Below are 15,974 nucleotides of genomic sequence, written 5' to 3'. Positions count from 1 at the left end.
CGGATGATGGGTTTACATCAATTTTTGCAGAATATGATTTAATTATTAAGATAATTTCAATTTCTTTATGTTTTTCTTCTTCTTTGTATCTATTAGTCATTTATTTATTCTAACCATTGATTTAGCTAGGCTTCGTTTTTGACTTTTCGTGGGTGGGAAATTGGGCATGAATTGATCTTATGCTGTGATGTGAACTTTTTGCTATAATTTCTGAAACATATCACTGGGACGTGAACCCATTTTGTATTTTTTTTATTCCAAAAATAATAATACTATTCTTTTTTATATTTTATATTATTTTTTGACCTTAAGTAATAACATCAGATACAAATTCAATTGCTTTTTTTTTTGCAACAATTCAATACCTTTGAATGAATTGATTCTCTATTTTCTGCTAGAAATATGTAAGTTTGTAACTACTTTCTCAAAAAAAAAAAAAATGTAACTACAATTAAAATAATTATGGCAATTTTAATACGATAGTATTTTATTCGCAGAAGTAAAACTTGAGCGGAAGATACATATTTTCAATAAATATCAGAATTTTACATGTATGTAATTTTAATTGAATTTACAAAATAACTGTCTCATTTCATCGTATTTCATCATGTTTAGGATATGATACAGGTTTGAAGATGAACCGTACTTTTATTATCTTTTATCAAATCATCCCATCACAAACTTAAATGAGATGTTCAACACAGCACAATTATCCAAAACACATCAGAGACATAAACCGGATAAACTCGGAGCCACAAGCCGGACAACACATGAAGCAAAGACAACAATACTAAACCATAGAAATTAAAAACTAACTTTCACAAATGCTCAAGACTTTCTTGCAGAAAATCACTTCCCCCATAGAAACTAAAGAACAAATAAGCCTATTCTGTGAACACATATATCGGCCGGAACCTAGTAACACAACCATAATGATGAGCACAAGAGAGGCCGTCCTTGAATTACAAAATGCAGCTTGAGAAGAGCTAACTGAAGAGCTCTAAACCACTGGGCTAAACCAAAATCCCCATGAACAAACCGACAATTATTAGAGAGAATTAGAACAACTTCGCAATGACACACTTCAAATACCAAAGCAGAACCATTGAAAGCATAACATGATCGACAATCAACCGGATGCAGATTCCACAACTAAAGGAAATGAAAGAGAGCTGAAGAACCAAAAGCTGCAAGGAGACATCACCACTGTTGGAAATGTGCATTTGGTCATGGATGCTATTGCCATGGATGCAATTTCGTGGATGAGTTTGGTTATGTGAAATTGAAAACAGATGCAGTTCCGCGGATGCGTTTCTGTGGATGCCTCATTCCAAGTTATGTTTGGGAGAGAGAGAGCTGAAGAACCAAAAGCTGCAAGGAGACATCACCACTGTTGGAAATGTGCATTTGGTCATGGATGCTATTGCCATGGATGCAATTTCGTGGATGAGTGTGGCTATGTGAAATTGGAAACAGATGCAGTTCCGTGGATGCGTTTCTGTGGATGCCTCATTCCAAGTTATGTTTGGGCCTTAGTGGCTAAAGCCTATTTCGTGTAAGGGTTTTGGGAGAGCATATATAAACTTCCTAACCTAATTTGTGCCTCCTATTCCAGAAAAAAATAGAGAAAGAAGCTTTCTACAAGATCAAAATAGAGAAAGAAGCTCTCTACAAGATCTAGAGAGAAAGAGACAACAAAGAGGGAAAATCCATAAGATCTCAAGAGGGAGACAAGCAAAAACCTCAAAGGCAGTCAAGGAGGAACTGCATGCTGAGCAAAGGGCAAGAAGGAGACAAGATAGAAGTAGTCAGAGAGTGAGAAGCTACCATAGACAAGAGAAGAAACAAAGTTCAAGTCTTTGTGTTCTTAGAGTGTGTTGGTATTGTACTCTTCTTCTGTAATCTCCTTTGTCATTCTCAAGGTTGTGAGAAGTGACATGAACTTGTAAGATTTGCTTGATAGTGGAAGTTGTGGGAGAAGGATCCCACCCCAGAGGTACCGCAAGGGAACTGGGTTAAAAATCTTGTGTCTTTAAGTCTCTGTTGTTCATCACAAAGATCCAAATGTTTAACACTCAAAGGGTAGGGAAGTTAGGTTTATGGGTAAACCTAACAAAGTGTATCATAACTAGCAAGTGATTGCTGTTGGGTGATACAAAGTCTAGTAAGATTTCCCTAACAACCACAACTACAAAATCAAGGTATAAACCCAAACCCTTTGTAAAACATGATGCTCATAAAAGCTTACCCATGAATAACAACGGAGGAAGGAGATGACATACAAAAAGGTCCAACAAGAATCTAGACAGAGCAAAAACAAAGAACTGAATTCACTAATCTAGAAAATTGAAAACATGGCAACACAAGGTGAAAGAACTAAACAGCCAACAAAGACTAAGATATCACTCAACAAAATAACAAGGATATGGAGGAAATATGACCCGATCAATTAACCATCCAAGAATCACTTAGAACCCATTTCAACAGATCCGATGAAAGAAGTAATGTCCCACATCAATGCCGGCATATTCCGGCACTGCTTACTAGAAAACAGTCTCAGATCTGTTCAAGTATCCAAACGAACCAAAAGACAGAGACATACTCAGACACCATCTCAGGAATCTCAGCTACCGAAGAACCTCATCTTAACTTAATAAACTTACTAGGCGACTCTAGATCCTCTCACGGCGCCGACGAAGCTTGCCGGATACCGGAGAAGGTGAAACGAACTCTTAAAGATTTTGCTCTCTAGACGGTTCCTAGGACGAACTCGATGAGGAATGTGACCAAAAATGTTTATCTACGAAATTAACATATTCTTTTATCAGAAAATACTTATATTTTGTTTAAATGAATATCTATTAAAATGTTCTTAATCAATATACAATACTAAAAGACAAATATAAGCCATGAAGAGGGTGTCTACGTAGGATAGGAAAATCAACCAATCAGAGAACCCGAAATTACCACGTTATCTCATTTATTATTTTTCGTAAAAAATGAAAAAAAAATGCGACAGAAAGGGTCGAACCCGGGTTAGTATGACATACATATAGGACAGTTACCACTAAGCCATTGAAACTTTCTTGGACACATATACAAGAATCACTAACTATCTAATCGCAAACTCTTATGTACAATTACAATAATATAAATTCAACTTTCAAGACTCCGATACTTTGTTTTGTAAAAAAAAAAAGTAAGTGACTAAGCTAATATATTCTTTGAAAGTGTGAAAACATTGACAAATATGAAAAAACATAGATTTTTTGTTTTCGTGACAAAGTTAAGAATTTTGTAAAAGTAAGTTTAACATATAAATTTTCGTGACAAATATGAAAAAGGATAATTTTTTGTACAATTTTGACAAAACAACTCAAAACATAGTTCTCTAATGTCTTAATAAAATATTATTTAACGATGCAATAATTAAATATATCAATTCAACAAATTTTGTAATTTATAGACAAAAAAAATAACACAACAAATTTTGAAACATTTGTTTAACCTATCGATTTATTTTCATGAGAATCCAACTAAACAAGATAAAAAACAATTACATGTACAAATATTTAATTACCATTTTATTCAATTTTGGTTAATTTCAAATTGTAATAATGTATCTTTTTGAAGTTACAAAAAAATAATGTTCTTTCTTTATTACACTAGCATTATATATAGATTCTATATACACAAATAAATATAATATAACAACATACGCTTGCTTTCCCCAATTCATATGAAAACTTTTTAAGTTATCCACCAAAGCAAATTAATTAAATCAATCAAATTGTTAGAATACAACAAATTAATATATAATTTTATTTTAAATTAAATTATTTAAAAGTGTATTTTCATTAAAAACAAAATAATAAATAAGTAAATTATCAATTCTGTGAAAGAAATAGAAGCTTAATACGGAAAAAATCTTAAATAAAAAAAACTCTAAAAATTAACAAAAAAAAAACTAATAAAAATTAAACTATGATATCACTTAAAAGCTTCTTAGACAATATTAAAAAAATATTTAAGCGATAATTAGACAAATTTGATTTTTTTTTGCCAGCCAAAATTTTATTTTTAATTAACATCAATTATTTCAAGATGTTTAAGAAAGAATAGACAAAAAAAATAGGATGGACATGAATGATATATGAACTATGAATAGTACTTTGTAAAGCTGACTTAGATAACACATTTGCACATCCATTTCCAGATTTTTTTGATGTCTAAATTCAATTTCTTCAGAGCAGTTATTCCACAAAGAGATCGTATGAGATATTGTTTTGATATTCAGATTTGTTTCTTGACTGTTAAGAAGATTGATAACTGTAAAAATGTCTCATTCGAATATGATATGTTTATAACCGAGTCCCCAACATGAGATAAGTTTGTTTAAAAAGTAAATAATTTCATTTTTCTTATATTATATAATAAATATATATTATCTACTGATAATAAAAATATAGTTATTCATCTATCACAAATATCTATGCAAATATGTGAATCAAGTACAACAATCAAACAACATAATGATTTCCACAAAGAAAATTTAAAAAATATATTTATGTTATGTAGTTTTATTTTATATTCTTTAAATAAAGTAATACAATATTATACATTATTTTTGTAGAATTGAGAAATACATATAGTTAAAAAATCTAGTTATATATAAAAAGGAGGAGAGTATCATTACAATTTACTGTTCAAATATCATCTGTTAAATTTTTCACCCACTTAATTTATAAGATTAAAAAGAACTCAATTTTCTCTAAATCTTCAAAGTAAATTATACTAATATTTTTTACGTAATTAGTATCTTTTTTTTTTGTTATCAAATAGGGTTTAAGTGTTGACAAAAAAAGAGAAGAAGATCAAATAGGATTTAAGTACCTTTTTAATTTTCAAATATTAGTAAAAAACAACAGACCTCTCTCCTTCCTCGCAACTTCGCATTGGCTTGTTGACAACGCCTCTTGACTCTTGACCACATCCCTCCTACTCTGCCATTTCAATTCTCGATCGAAATCTCCCTAAAATCAATTTTGTGTGATTTCGATCGGAGAATCACTCAAATGGAGCCACAAGTTGACGACCAGCGAGCCCATGCCGTAGTCATAATCACTCTCCCACCTTCCGATGATCCTTCCCAAGGCAAAACTATCTCTGCCTTCACCCTCACTGACCACCACTACCCACCCGAAACCCATCCGGAGGACCACCCAAACCCGAATTTTCAACCCGGCCCACTTCACCAAAACCCGGATCCCGGACTCTGGCTCTCGGATCTCTCCACGGGCTCGCCGAGACTAGTTCTGAGTCTTATCGCTATTTCGCTTCTCGCGATTGCCTTCTACGCCTCTGTTTTCCCCAACACCGTTCAGATGTTTAGGGTTTATGATGAGAGGGATCGTGACGATGAAGCCAATCGCCGTGAAACGTCGTCGTTTGTCTTCCCTGTCTACCACAAACTGGGTGCCCGGGCTATCCCAGACCGGAAGTTAGCGGAAGTTGTGGATGTAGTAAAAAGTGGAATCCTTGTGGAGTCAATCGATCAAGAGCTGGTCAACCCTGTGAAAGTCAACGATGCTTTTTCTGCTATCGCTGCTTCTTTTGACTCCTCCACTACGATTCTTCCCGTTGGTGGAGATGTCTATCCTAATGGGTAATAATAGAGCATTGTATTGAAATGTAAAATGTTGTTTTGTTACTTACAGCGCAAGTAACGAAAGCTTTTGTCTTTTTTATTTTATTTTATTGCAGGCTCTACTTCACACGGATTCTTGTTGGAAAACACTACTTCTATCTCGACATCGATACTGGAAGTGACTTGACTTGGGTCCAGTGTGACGCTCCTTGTAGGAGCTGCGCTAAGGTAAAGATTCATTGTTTAAAAAAGATTTTTAGGAGAATTGTCAATGTGAAAGTGCCGATGAACATTCTGGATTTGGTGGGTATTTAGGGAGCAAATCAATTGTATACACCAAGAAAAGGTATGTTAGTGAGATCCGCGGAGTCCTTATGTGTAGAAGTTCAAAAGAATCAAATGACACAACATTGTGAGGATTGTGAGCAATGTGACTACGAGATTGAGTATGCTGATCTTAGCTCTTCCCTTGGAGTTCTCACCAAAGATGAGTTTCATATCAATCTCCACAACGGCTCAGTTGCCGACTTGGATATTGTTTTCGGGTAACCATTACTCCCTTTTTTTAAACTATTGGTGACTTTTCTTACGGAATATCATTTTTGTGATTGAAACTTTAAGGTGTGGATATGATCAGCAAGGGCTGCTGTTAAACACTCTGGTAAAAACAGACGGGATCCTCGGTCTAAGCAGAGCTAAAATTAGCTTGCCTTCTCAACTTGCAAGCCGAGGTATCATCAGCAATGTGATTGGCCACTGCCTTCCCTCTGATCTAAACGGTGAAGGGTATATCATCATGGGAAGTGATTTGGTTCCCTCACACGGAATCACATGGGTTCCTATGCTTCACCATTCTCACTTGTAAGTATAATACTCCCAAAAGTTTTCAACCTTTGTCATTCACATAGTCAAACAATATTTGCATTTCTGGGATCTTTCAGGGAAGTTTATCAGATGCAAGTTTCAAAAGTGAGCTACGGGAATGGTATGCTTAGCTCAGACGGTAGAGTAGGCAAAGTCTTATTTGACACAGGAAGCTCTTATACATACTTCCCTAACAAGGCTTACTCTCACCTGGTCAAATCAGTAAGCTATCACATTATGAAACCAATAAACACTTTTTAGATTAAACTCTTCTTCTGGTCAATGATTTTGTTATTGTGTTCGTTGGTGAAAAGCTTAAAGAAGTTTCTGGGTTGGGACTAACACTTGACGAATCAGACAAAACACTGCCTATCTGTTGGCGAGCTGACTTCGTGATCAGGTAGTTTTCAGAACTTATTTTAACAAAAAATATCCAATTTCATATCTGTGAAGGTTAACTGTTGGTGTTTTGATATGCAGTTCCTTGTCGGATTTTAAACGGTTCTTTAGACCAATAACTCTGCAAATAGGGAGCAAATGGTGGATCATATCAAAAAAACTTGTGCTTCAGCCAGAGGATCACTTGATCATAAGCGTAAGCGTTTTTGTTAATGCTCTCACGATTATGATTTGGCTTTTGTTTATTTCAGTTTCGTACACACTTTTGATGCAGAAAAAAGGAAACGTATGTCTTGGGATATTAGATGGAAGCAGTGTTCATGATGGATCCACCATTATTCTTGGAGGTAAAATCAACATACATAATTATATGAATCTGAATCTCGCAATAATCGAACATTGAAACATCTTTTGTTTTTTGTTTTCTGTAGACGTGTCGATGCGTGGACACCTGATCGTGTACGACAATGTAAAGCGGAGAATCGGATGGATGAGATCAGACTGCGTTCGGCCTCGTGATTCTGATTTCAATGTACCTTTCTTTCAAGGTTGAGGAACATCCATAATTCTTACATCCCGACACCATGCGAGTGTTTGATATATAGTGTATGTAGTAAGTGTAATGTAACATAAGAAAGAAAAGATTACTCATGTTTTGATCTGTATCTAATTCAATTCATGTACTTTGGGATTAGGTTGAATTAGAGAGAATAGAGAAAGAGATAAGGGCGAGAAGAGAAGTGTCGTCATTGTTGTATCTCGAGAGCTCAATTGAGCTAAGATTGCTGGAACTTTCCAGCTCCAGAGAGTTATAGCGGCTCTTCCTCATCGGAGGAGTGCAGTGAACTCCGGGTGACCAAATCGCCGTGTTACTGTTTTTTTTTTCTTTCTTCGTTCTCGTATCGCACAAGTCGTTAGATCTAGGCAGAGGCGGACCTACGTACAAAGAAGGAGGTGCAATTGACACAGGTTAAATATAAAATTTAGGTTTGTAAGCCTGTTTTTGTAATTGATCTTAGCTCGGTTGGTTATAGGTTCAGCCCAGTGACCCCTTTTCCCGAGTTCAAAACACCCATCATGCAATCATTATTTTTTTTTCTTTGTTTTAGTTGGGCCTGTGACCCAGATAAAAAAGTTTTCTGGGTCCGCCACTGGATCTAGGTGAAATGAGTTAAGTTCTAAGCCGAGGTTTAACAACTCTGATCAACTTCTCAGTATGAATCCCCCATGAGAGGATCGCTTCGAGATCTTCACGATCTCACACTAATCTCCAGTTCAAAATGCATAAACCATGAAAGAGAACGATGGATAGTATTTAAAGCTTCAGCTTTCTAACAGCAAACCCTTTCATTCCAATCAGAGTTTTTGCCTCTCTCAAACTCCACGTCAGCATTATCTCACTTCCTCTTTTGACCAGAGCATGACCAAGCGTATCATGCACGCATCAAATTACAATTTTCCAAAAACATGAAAACGATGAAATTTGGAGGGTTAGATGAATCAAAGATGTGAAAGTTTAGTTAATAAATAACAGCTTTAGACCCTACTTGTTTCCCTAAATGCTAACTTTCCCCCTAAATATCTGCCTAGCGAATTTAGATAGATGCTTGCTCACAATGTTATCATGTAGAACAATGGATGTATCGGTAGATATTGCTCTTACTATCTACACTAACCACTTAAAAGGTCTCTTGCAGGCACACTGGCATTTAGTGCTGGGTTCGCGGGTCGATCCGCCCCGCCGCGGGTCGATCCGCCCCGCCGCGGGTCGATCCGCCCCGCCGCGGGTCGAATCATTTGTTTGATTCAAAAACTCGACCCGCATAAACCACAAACAAAAACTGTTATATCCCCACCCGCCCCGCCAAAACCCGCGGGTAATATTAATTATATTAAAAATAATTATTTTTAATTAAAATAATTATATAATAATTATTTTTAAAAAAATAATACTAAAATTATATATTTATAATTAAAATTATATAAGTATTTACGATATTTTATATATTTTACAAAAAAAGTTTTTTTAAAACTTTTTTTTTAATTTGCGGGTTGGCGGGTATCCGTGACTCAAATTCGACTGACCCGCATCCGCGATTCAAAATTTTCAAATTGTTCGACCCGCGGCGGGTCAAATGGGACAGGCCCGCATGCAATGATTAAAATTCCCAGCGTGACTGGCATTTCTGATATGCCCCAGTCTGACTGGCATTTCTGATATGCCCCAGTCTAAGGATCAGTTCATGGAATCAGACCAGTACGAGGATCATAACGTCAAAAGATTTCAACCGAGGTTCAGTCTCCCGACCGTACCGGACAGACTGACCGGGCCGCGTACCGGATAGACTGACCGGGCCGTGTACTGGATCGACCCGCGTACGTCCGGAGTGGAGCTTCAGCATAATCCACGACCATACGACCGAATCGACCGTACTGAAGCGCGTCTTTCTCCACCAGTTCTCCCTTTTGGCGAGTTCATATCCCCTTAGTCCGATTGAGTAATCTTTCCCTTTTTAGGGTCCTTCAAGTGGTATCAGAACCACTCTTCCGGTATCTCTTTTCATTCCATATTTCTCATCTACCATTTTCTTCATAAAATTCTTTTTCTACCTTTCTTGAATCCAGGCCCCTCTTTACCATCCATATAAAAAAAAAGATCTAATAAAAAAAAAGAGAAAAAGCTTTAAAAAAAATCATAAGTTTTCGATTGTGGATTGGTGGTGGAAGAGTAAGCCTGCTGGCTGAGGAGAAATCCAACCTTTGAGGTGGTTAATACGGATTCCCCCTTTAAATCTCTTATCTCTCTATCTTGACCCTTTGGTGGTTCACTTGGGATTCTCATTTGGGTTACCTAGTTTGTTCTCTTAGAACCTTGAGGGGAACTCTTTGTGTGATTACCAAAATCGGTGTGAAACACGTGTGTGGATGAGGATAAACACCTGAGAGTGTGAGGTTTTATCTAACTTTCCGTGTTTAAGATTTTCAGGAAACCATGAGTAGTGAAGAAGAAAGGAACCGTCCCGAAATTCTATGGCCAGATTGTCTAATTTGCAAATGAGAGCTTTGAATGATTCTATGTCTAACTTGTTGAATACAGGTTTGGAACAGATCCATAAGAGACTTGATGAGCTTCAAACCAACCCACAAACTCGTTCTCAAACCGGAGCCAGAAGAGATCAACCAAGGAGACACAGCCGGTCCGACCATGACATCCATGAGGAGGAGAGCCATGATGACGATGACAAATCCATCAACCGACCTAGGAGAGGTCCTAGAAACCAAAATCAAGGTGATGTCAATCCATTTGGTACAAATGATAGAGCTGATAATGGTTTGGGTGGATTGAAATTGAAAATTTCGAGTTTTGATGGCAAGAATGATCCGAATGCTTTTCTTGAATGTGAAAGAAAAATTGAACTTTATTTCGATTGTCAAAATTTTTCGGATCTTAGAAAGGTTAGACTTGCTGCTGCTGAATTCTCCGGCTATGCTATTAATTGGTATGATCAAGTTGTGACTCACAGGAGGGAGCAGGTGAGAGACCAATTGATACTTGGGCCGAGCTTACCATGCTGATGAGGCGACGCTTTGTTCCTGATCACTATCACCGTGATCTCCAACACAAACTGAGACGTTTGCTACAAGGAACCAAGTCAGTGGAGGACTATCACCAAGAAATGGAAATCCTCATGATCAAGGCGGATGTGGACGAGCCCTTAGACGCCACCATGGATAGATTCCTCACTGGCCTCAACCGTGACATCCAAGATCGTATGGAGCTTCAAGAGTATGACAACATGGAACAGATGTTACACAAAGCTATCCTGATCGAACAGCAAGTCAAGAGAAAGGGTCTCTCTAGACCGTCCTTTGCTCCCAAACCCTCTTTTTCGTCCAAAGCAAATTATCAAGACAAGGGTAAGTCTTCTTCCACAACAAATACTGCTTTTAAGACTACTGCCCCTGCTCATGTTGATAGAGAAAAGAAAGAGGAGGCTTCAAAAGGAACCAGAGACATTCAGTGCTTTAGATGTCATGGCCTTGGCCACTATGCTAACCGATGTCCAAACCAAAAGGTGATGGTTCTTTTGGAGAATGGTGAAGTAGAATCCGAAGATGACAAGGAGGATCTTGGACCAGTCTTTGATGATGATAATGAGGCACTTGATTACCCAGCTCATGGTCCCCTTCTTGTTGCTATAAAACCTTTGGACGATGCCTTTGGTCCCATTTTCGATGAGGAGGTCGATGGTGTGATTGATGAATTTTGTTTGACCTTTCTGGAGGATTCTGGTCCGATCTTTGATAAGGACCACCTTGAATATCCGGTTCATGGTCCACTACTGGTTATTAGAAGAGCTTTGAGTGTGCAACCAAAGACCAACTGCAAAGAACAAAGGGAGAATCTTTTTCATTCTAGATGTCTCATTTCTGAAAAAGTTTGTTCTTTGATCATATACGGAGGTAGTTGTACTAATGTGTCTAGTGACACCCTTGTAAAGAAACTTGGGCTTGTTACTTGGCCTCTTTCTCAACCTTTCAGGTTGGAATGGCTCAATGAGGCTGGAGAACAGTATGTGAAGGAACAAGTTACCGTCCCCTTTACCATTGGCCGATATGAGGACGAGGTCGTTTGCAATGTTCTTCCCATGGACGCATGCCACATTCTCTCGGGACGGCCATGGCAATTTGATAAAAGGGCCGTGTATGATGGATTCACAAACCGACACTCTTTTGATCACAAGGGAAAGAAAATCACTTTGGTTCCCTTGACACCTTTGGAGGTTCATCAAGATCAAGTTAAACTTAAGAGGGGTCGAGACAAAGAGCCTAAAACGGATAAACCAGAAACATCCACCAAAAACTCCAACTTCTTTATCAAAGAAAGTCAGGTCAGAAAATCTCTTTACTCTCAAAAGCCATTTCTTTTACTTGTGTATAAAGAATCTCTTATGGCTTTATCTTCTTCTGACCTTGCACCGGAGATTCCGAGTGAGTTACTAGCTGTCTTGTAGGACTTTTCTGATGTTTTTCCAGATGAAAATCCTAAAGGATTGCCACCAGTGAGAGGCATTGAGCATCTCTACCGAACCGACCAGCATACCGCACCAATCCGGTGGAGACCAAGAAGCTTCAGAAACAAATTGGTGAGTTGCTTGAGAAGGGATGTATCAGAGAGAGCCTCAGTTCTTATGCCGTGCCTGTTCTACTCGTACCAAAGAAAGATGACTCATGGAGGATGTGTGTAGACTGCCGTTCCATCAACAACATCACGGAAAAGTATAGGCATCCCATTCCTAGGCTAGACGACATGCTTGATGAGTTGCATGGTTCATGTGTTTTCTCTAAGATTTATTTGAAAAGTGGCTATCACCAGATTAGGATGAAAGAAGGTGATGAATGGAAAACTGCATTTAAAACAAAGCTAGGATTATATGAGTGGCTTGTCATGCCATTTGGTCTTACTAATGCACCTAGCATTTTCATGCGTTTGATGAATCATGTCTTGAGATCATTCATTGGTCATTTTGTTGTTGTCTACTTTGATGACATTCTTATCTACAGAAAAAACATTGAAGAACATAAGATGCATTTAAAATCCGTTCTTGAAGTTCTTAGAAAAGAAAAACTCTTTGCAAATCTTGGTAAATGCTCTTTTAGAACAGATCACGTGGTGTTCTTAGGTTTTATTGTAGGTGCTGATGGACTAGGGTGAACGAGGAGAAAATCAAAGCCATCCGAGACTGGCCGAGTCCAACGACCCTGAGCGAGGTGAGGAGCTTTCACGGCCTGGCCGGTTTCTATAGGCGGTTTGTTCCGAACTTCAATACCATAGCAGCCCCACTTACTGAAGTGATAAAAAAAAAACGTTGGGTTCAAGTGGGAACAAGTTCAAGAAGAGGCATTTCAGATTCTCAAAGGAAAGTTAACTCAAGCTCATTTACTTATACTTCCTAATTTCTCTAAAGCTTTTGAAATCGAATATGATGCCTCCGGAGTTGGTATTGGTGCTGTGTTGATGCAGGATAAGAAATCCATTGCTTACTTCAGGGAGAAGCTTGGTGGAGCCACGCTCAACTACCCCACTTATGACCATGAGTTGTATGCTTTGGTGAGAGCTCTCCAAACGTGGCAGCATTATCTTTGGCCTAAGAAGTTTGTGATCCACACATCATCAGTCTTTGAAACACCTTAAGGGCCATCAGAAGTTGAACAAGAGACATGCGCGTTGGGTCGAGTTTATTGAGACCTTTCCTTATGTGATCAAATACAAACAAGGTAAAGAAAACGTGGTGGCTGATGCCTTGTCTCGAAGGTATGTTCTTCTTTCGGCCCTTGAAACCAAGTTACTCAGTTTTGAATTCATCAAGGATTTGTATGCAACTGATCAGGATTTCAAAGAGATTTTTCGAAAATGTTCCAAGGTTGCCTATGGGAAATATTTTCAAAATTCTGGATTCTTATTCTTTGATAACCGCTTGTGTGTGCCCAAATGTTCTTTGAGGGAATTGTTTCTCAGGAAAGCTCATGGAGGAGGTCTTATGGGACACTTTGGTGTTAAGAAAACCTACAAGGCGGTTCATGATCATTTCTACTGGCCGAGTTTGATGAAAGATGTGGAAAGGATTTGTGGCCGATGTGTGGTGTGCAAGAAGTCTAAGTCCAAGGCCTCCAACCACGGTTTGTATTCTGCTCTTCCTATTCTTTCTCATCCTTGGGTAGACATCTCTATGGACTTTGTGTTGGGATTGCCTAGGTCTAAGGCTGGACGAGACTCAATCTTTGTTGTTGTGGATAGATTCTCAAAAATGGCACATTTCATTCCTTGCCACAAAACTGATGATGCCGTGCAAGTTGCTGATTTATTTTAGAGAAATTGTTAGATTGCATGGAATGCCTAAGACCATTGTATCTGATCGTGATGCTTAAGTTCCTTAGCTATTTTTGGAAAACCTTGTGGTCTAAGCTAGGTACGAGATTGATGTTTTCTACAACTTTTCATCCGCAAACTGATGGTCAAACTGAAGTTGTTAATCGAACCTTGTCTGCATTGCTTAGATCTTTGGTTAAAAAGAATCTTTGACTTTGGGAAGAATGCTTGCCACATGTTGAATTTTCTTATAATCATGCAATGCACTTTGCTACGAAGTTTTCTCCTTTTGAAGTTGTTTATGGTCCTTTGTGTCCACTTGATCTTTTACCTTTGCCTTTGAGTGAAAGAATTAGTACATATGGTAAGAGGAAGGCGGACACTATCAAGAAGCTACATGAACAAGTTCGTGCAAACATTGAGGCCAGACCGAGGTCTACAAAAGATATGTCAACCAGAAAAAAAAAGAGAGGTCATTTTCAAAGAAGGTGATCTTGTTTGGATTCACTTGAGAAATGAGCGATTTCTGGAGGAGAGAAAGTCCAAACTCATGCCTCGGGTTGATGGTCCATTTCAAATCCTTAAAAAGATCAATGACAATGCTTATCAGATTGATCTTCAAGATAAGTATGACATTTCTTCAAGTTTTAACGTTTCTGATCTTTCTCCTTTTCTTGTAGATGATCCGGATTTGTGGACAAATCCTTTTGAAGAAAGGGGGAATGGTGTGCCTCAGTCTGAGGATCAGTTCATGGAATCAGACCAGTACGAGGATCAGAAAGTCCGGAAGATTTCAACTGAGGTTCAGTCTCCCGGCCGTACCAGACAGACTGGCCGGGCCGTGTACCGGATCGATCCGCGTATGTCCGGAATGGAGCTTCAGCATAATCCACGACCAGACGACCAAATCGACCGTACTGAAGCGCGTCTTTCCACACCAGTTCTCCTTTTTGGCGAGTTCATATCCCCTTAGTCCGATTGAGTGATCATTCCCTTTTTAGGGTCCTTCAATTTTCCTTTCTCTTTGTCGTATGGGATGGGGGTCCTCACTCACTTGTCATTATTGTTGATGTATTTGTTATACGGGTGAGTCACTATAATTTGCATTAAAAAGTAACGAAGCATAGCTATGTAATTATTGTCTAGTAGGAAGTGACACATTGCCATAGTTCTGGGCATTTGGGTCCTCGGACAGGGTTTGGATTGGTTCTTGTCGGGTCCGGATCCTTTGGATCCTAGACATTTGGATCCAACTAGGTACTAAGAAAGAGTTATTGGTAAGCGAATTTTCATAAACTTTGAAAATTTTGAGATTTCATTGTTATTGGTTCTTAGATTTTAAAATCTTAATAGAATACATTATTATTTGTTTGAAAATTTTTAAAATCCATTCAAATCTCTTGTTATTCACAAAGTTTAGTTATTATTGATTCTCTAATTTTAACTAAATCTGGTGTTATTAGGAGATGAATTCTATTCATTTTTACTCTTAAGACTCAACTTTCAAAATACCGTATGTATCCATGTGATTTTCAAAATCCATATGATTAAAAACTCGAAAATAAAATAGTTATACTTATTAAATCCAAATTATATGTCCAAAACTATAATTCATTACAGTTTTGGATATATAGTTATTTTTTTATTGTTTTATCATTTTGAATATATAATTATATTTATAAATATTAAAAAATAAAATAAAATTTTAAAATAATTTCAAAAAGTTCTATAAAGTAAAAGGTAAAATAGTCTTTTGCCATTTGAATGAAACCTTTTTTGGGTCATTTTCCTCTTTGAGTGCTCTTTTGTGATGAAAACTTAAAAGAAACTATTTAAAGGAATTACCTAATTTTGTATGTATCACTATTATTATTTTCTTTAATTTGAAAGAATAAATAATCATATTATATGATTTAAAAAAATTATATATTTACTTTACAAAAAGAATGATAGAAAAGATGTAATACAAATTCGTGAAAATCTATACCAATCTAAAAAGTTATGATTAAATTTTCATAAATCAATGTATATAAATGTTCACAATCTATATAACTTTTTTTAAATCTATCAACTCTTAAAATTCACAAACTCTATACAAATTCATTTCCCAATAATCCTCTTTAGAAATTTCCAGTTCGGGTTGGTTCATGTGGGTGCGGTTCGGATCTAAAATTTTAATACTCATAAAAAACT

General features: G+C 37.2%; 1 protein-coding gene across 3 annotated transcripts; it reads left to right on the top strand.

Moving 5' to 3' along the window:
* The first annotated feature begins 4,920 nt into the window (after positions 1-4,920).
* On the top strand, positions 4,921-8,009 carry LOC106431066 (aspartyl protease APCB1). Of its 3 annotated transcripts, none has more exons than XR_001286123.3 (10): positions 4,921-5,665; positions 5,764-5,875; positions 5,963-6,192; positions 6,269-6,508; positions 6,589-6,733; positions 6,826-6,911; positions 6,992-7,106; positions 7,185-7,257; positions 7,342-7,516; positions 7,606-8,009. XR_001286123.3 is itself a non-coding variant. In XM_022711219.2 (10 exons), exons 1-10 carry the CDS (start codon positions 5,076-5,078, stop codon positions 7,608-7,610), a joined length of 1,713 nt encoding a protein of 570 aa, XP_022566940.1. In that variant the 5' UTR covers positions 4,921-5,075; the 3' UTR covers positions 7,611-8,009. The 3 variants fall into 3 exon arrangements, 2 of the variants coding, with proteins under 2 accessions (XP_022566940.1, XP_013727325.1); XM_022711219.2 differs by having other exon boundaries at positions 7,342-7,458; XM_013871871.1 differs by lacking the exon at positions 7,606-8,009 and having other exon boundaries at positions 5,587-5,681; positions 7,342-7,604.
* Positions 8,010-15,974: the final 7,965 nt, after the last annotated feature.

This window comes from Brassica napus, chromosome C5 (assembly GCF_020379485.1).
Source record: "Brassica napus cultivar Da-Ae chromosome C5, Da-Ae, whole genome shotgun sequence".
Taxonomy (NCBI): domain Eukaryota; kingdom Viridiplantae; phylum Streptophyta; class Magnoliopsida; order Brassicales; family Brassicaceae; genus Brassica; species Brassica napus.
Note: the sequence above shows the minus strand (reverse complement) of the source record. Positions and strands in the feature narration are given on the sequence as shown.

Excerpts from the sequence above, each read along its gene's own strand:
- LOC106431066 (XM_022711219.2), top strand. The coding sequence starts at position 5,076 with ATGGAGCCACAAGTTGACGACCAGCGAGCCCATGCCGTAGTCATAATC. Across the intron at positions 5,876-5,962 it reads CTTGTAGGAGCTGCGCTAAG|GGAGCAAATCAATTGTATAC; the intron begins GTAAAGATTCAT and ends GTGGGTATTTAG. Across the intron at positions 6,912-6,991 it reads CGAGCTGACTTCGTGATCAG|TTCCTTGTCGGATTTTAAAC; the intron begins GTAGTTTTCAGA and ends TTTGATATGCAG.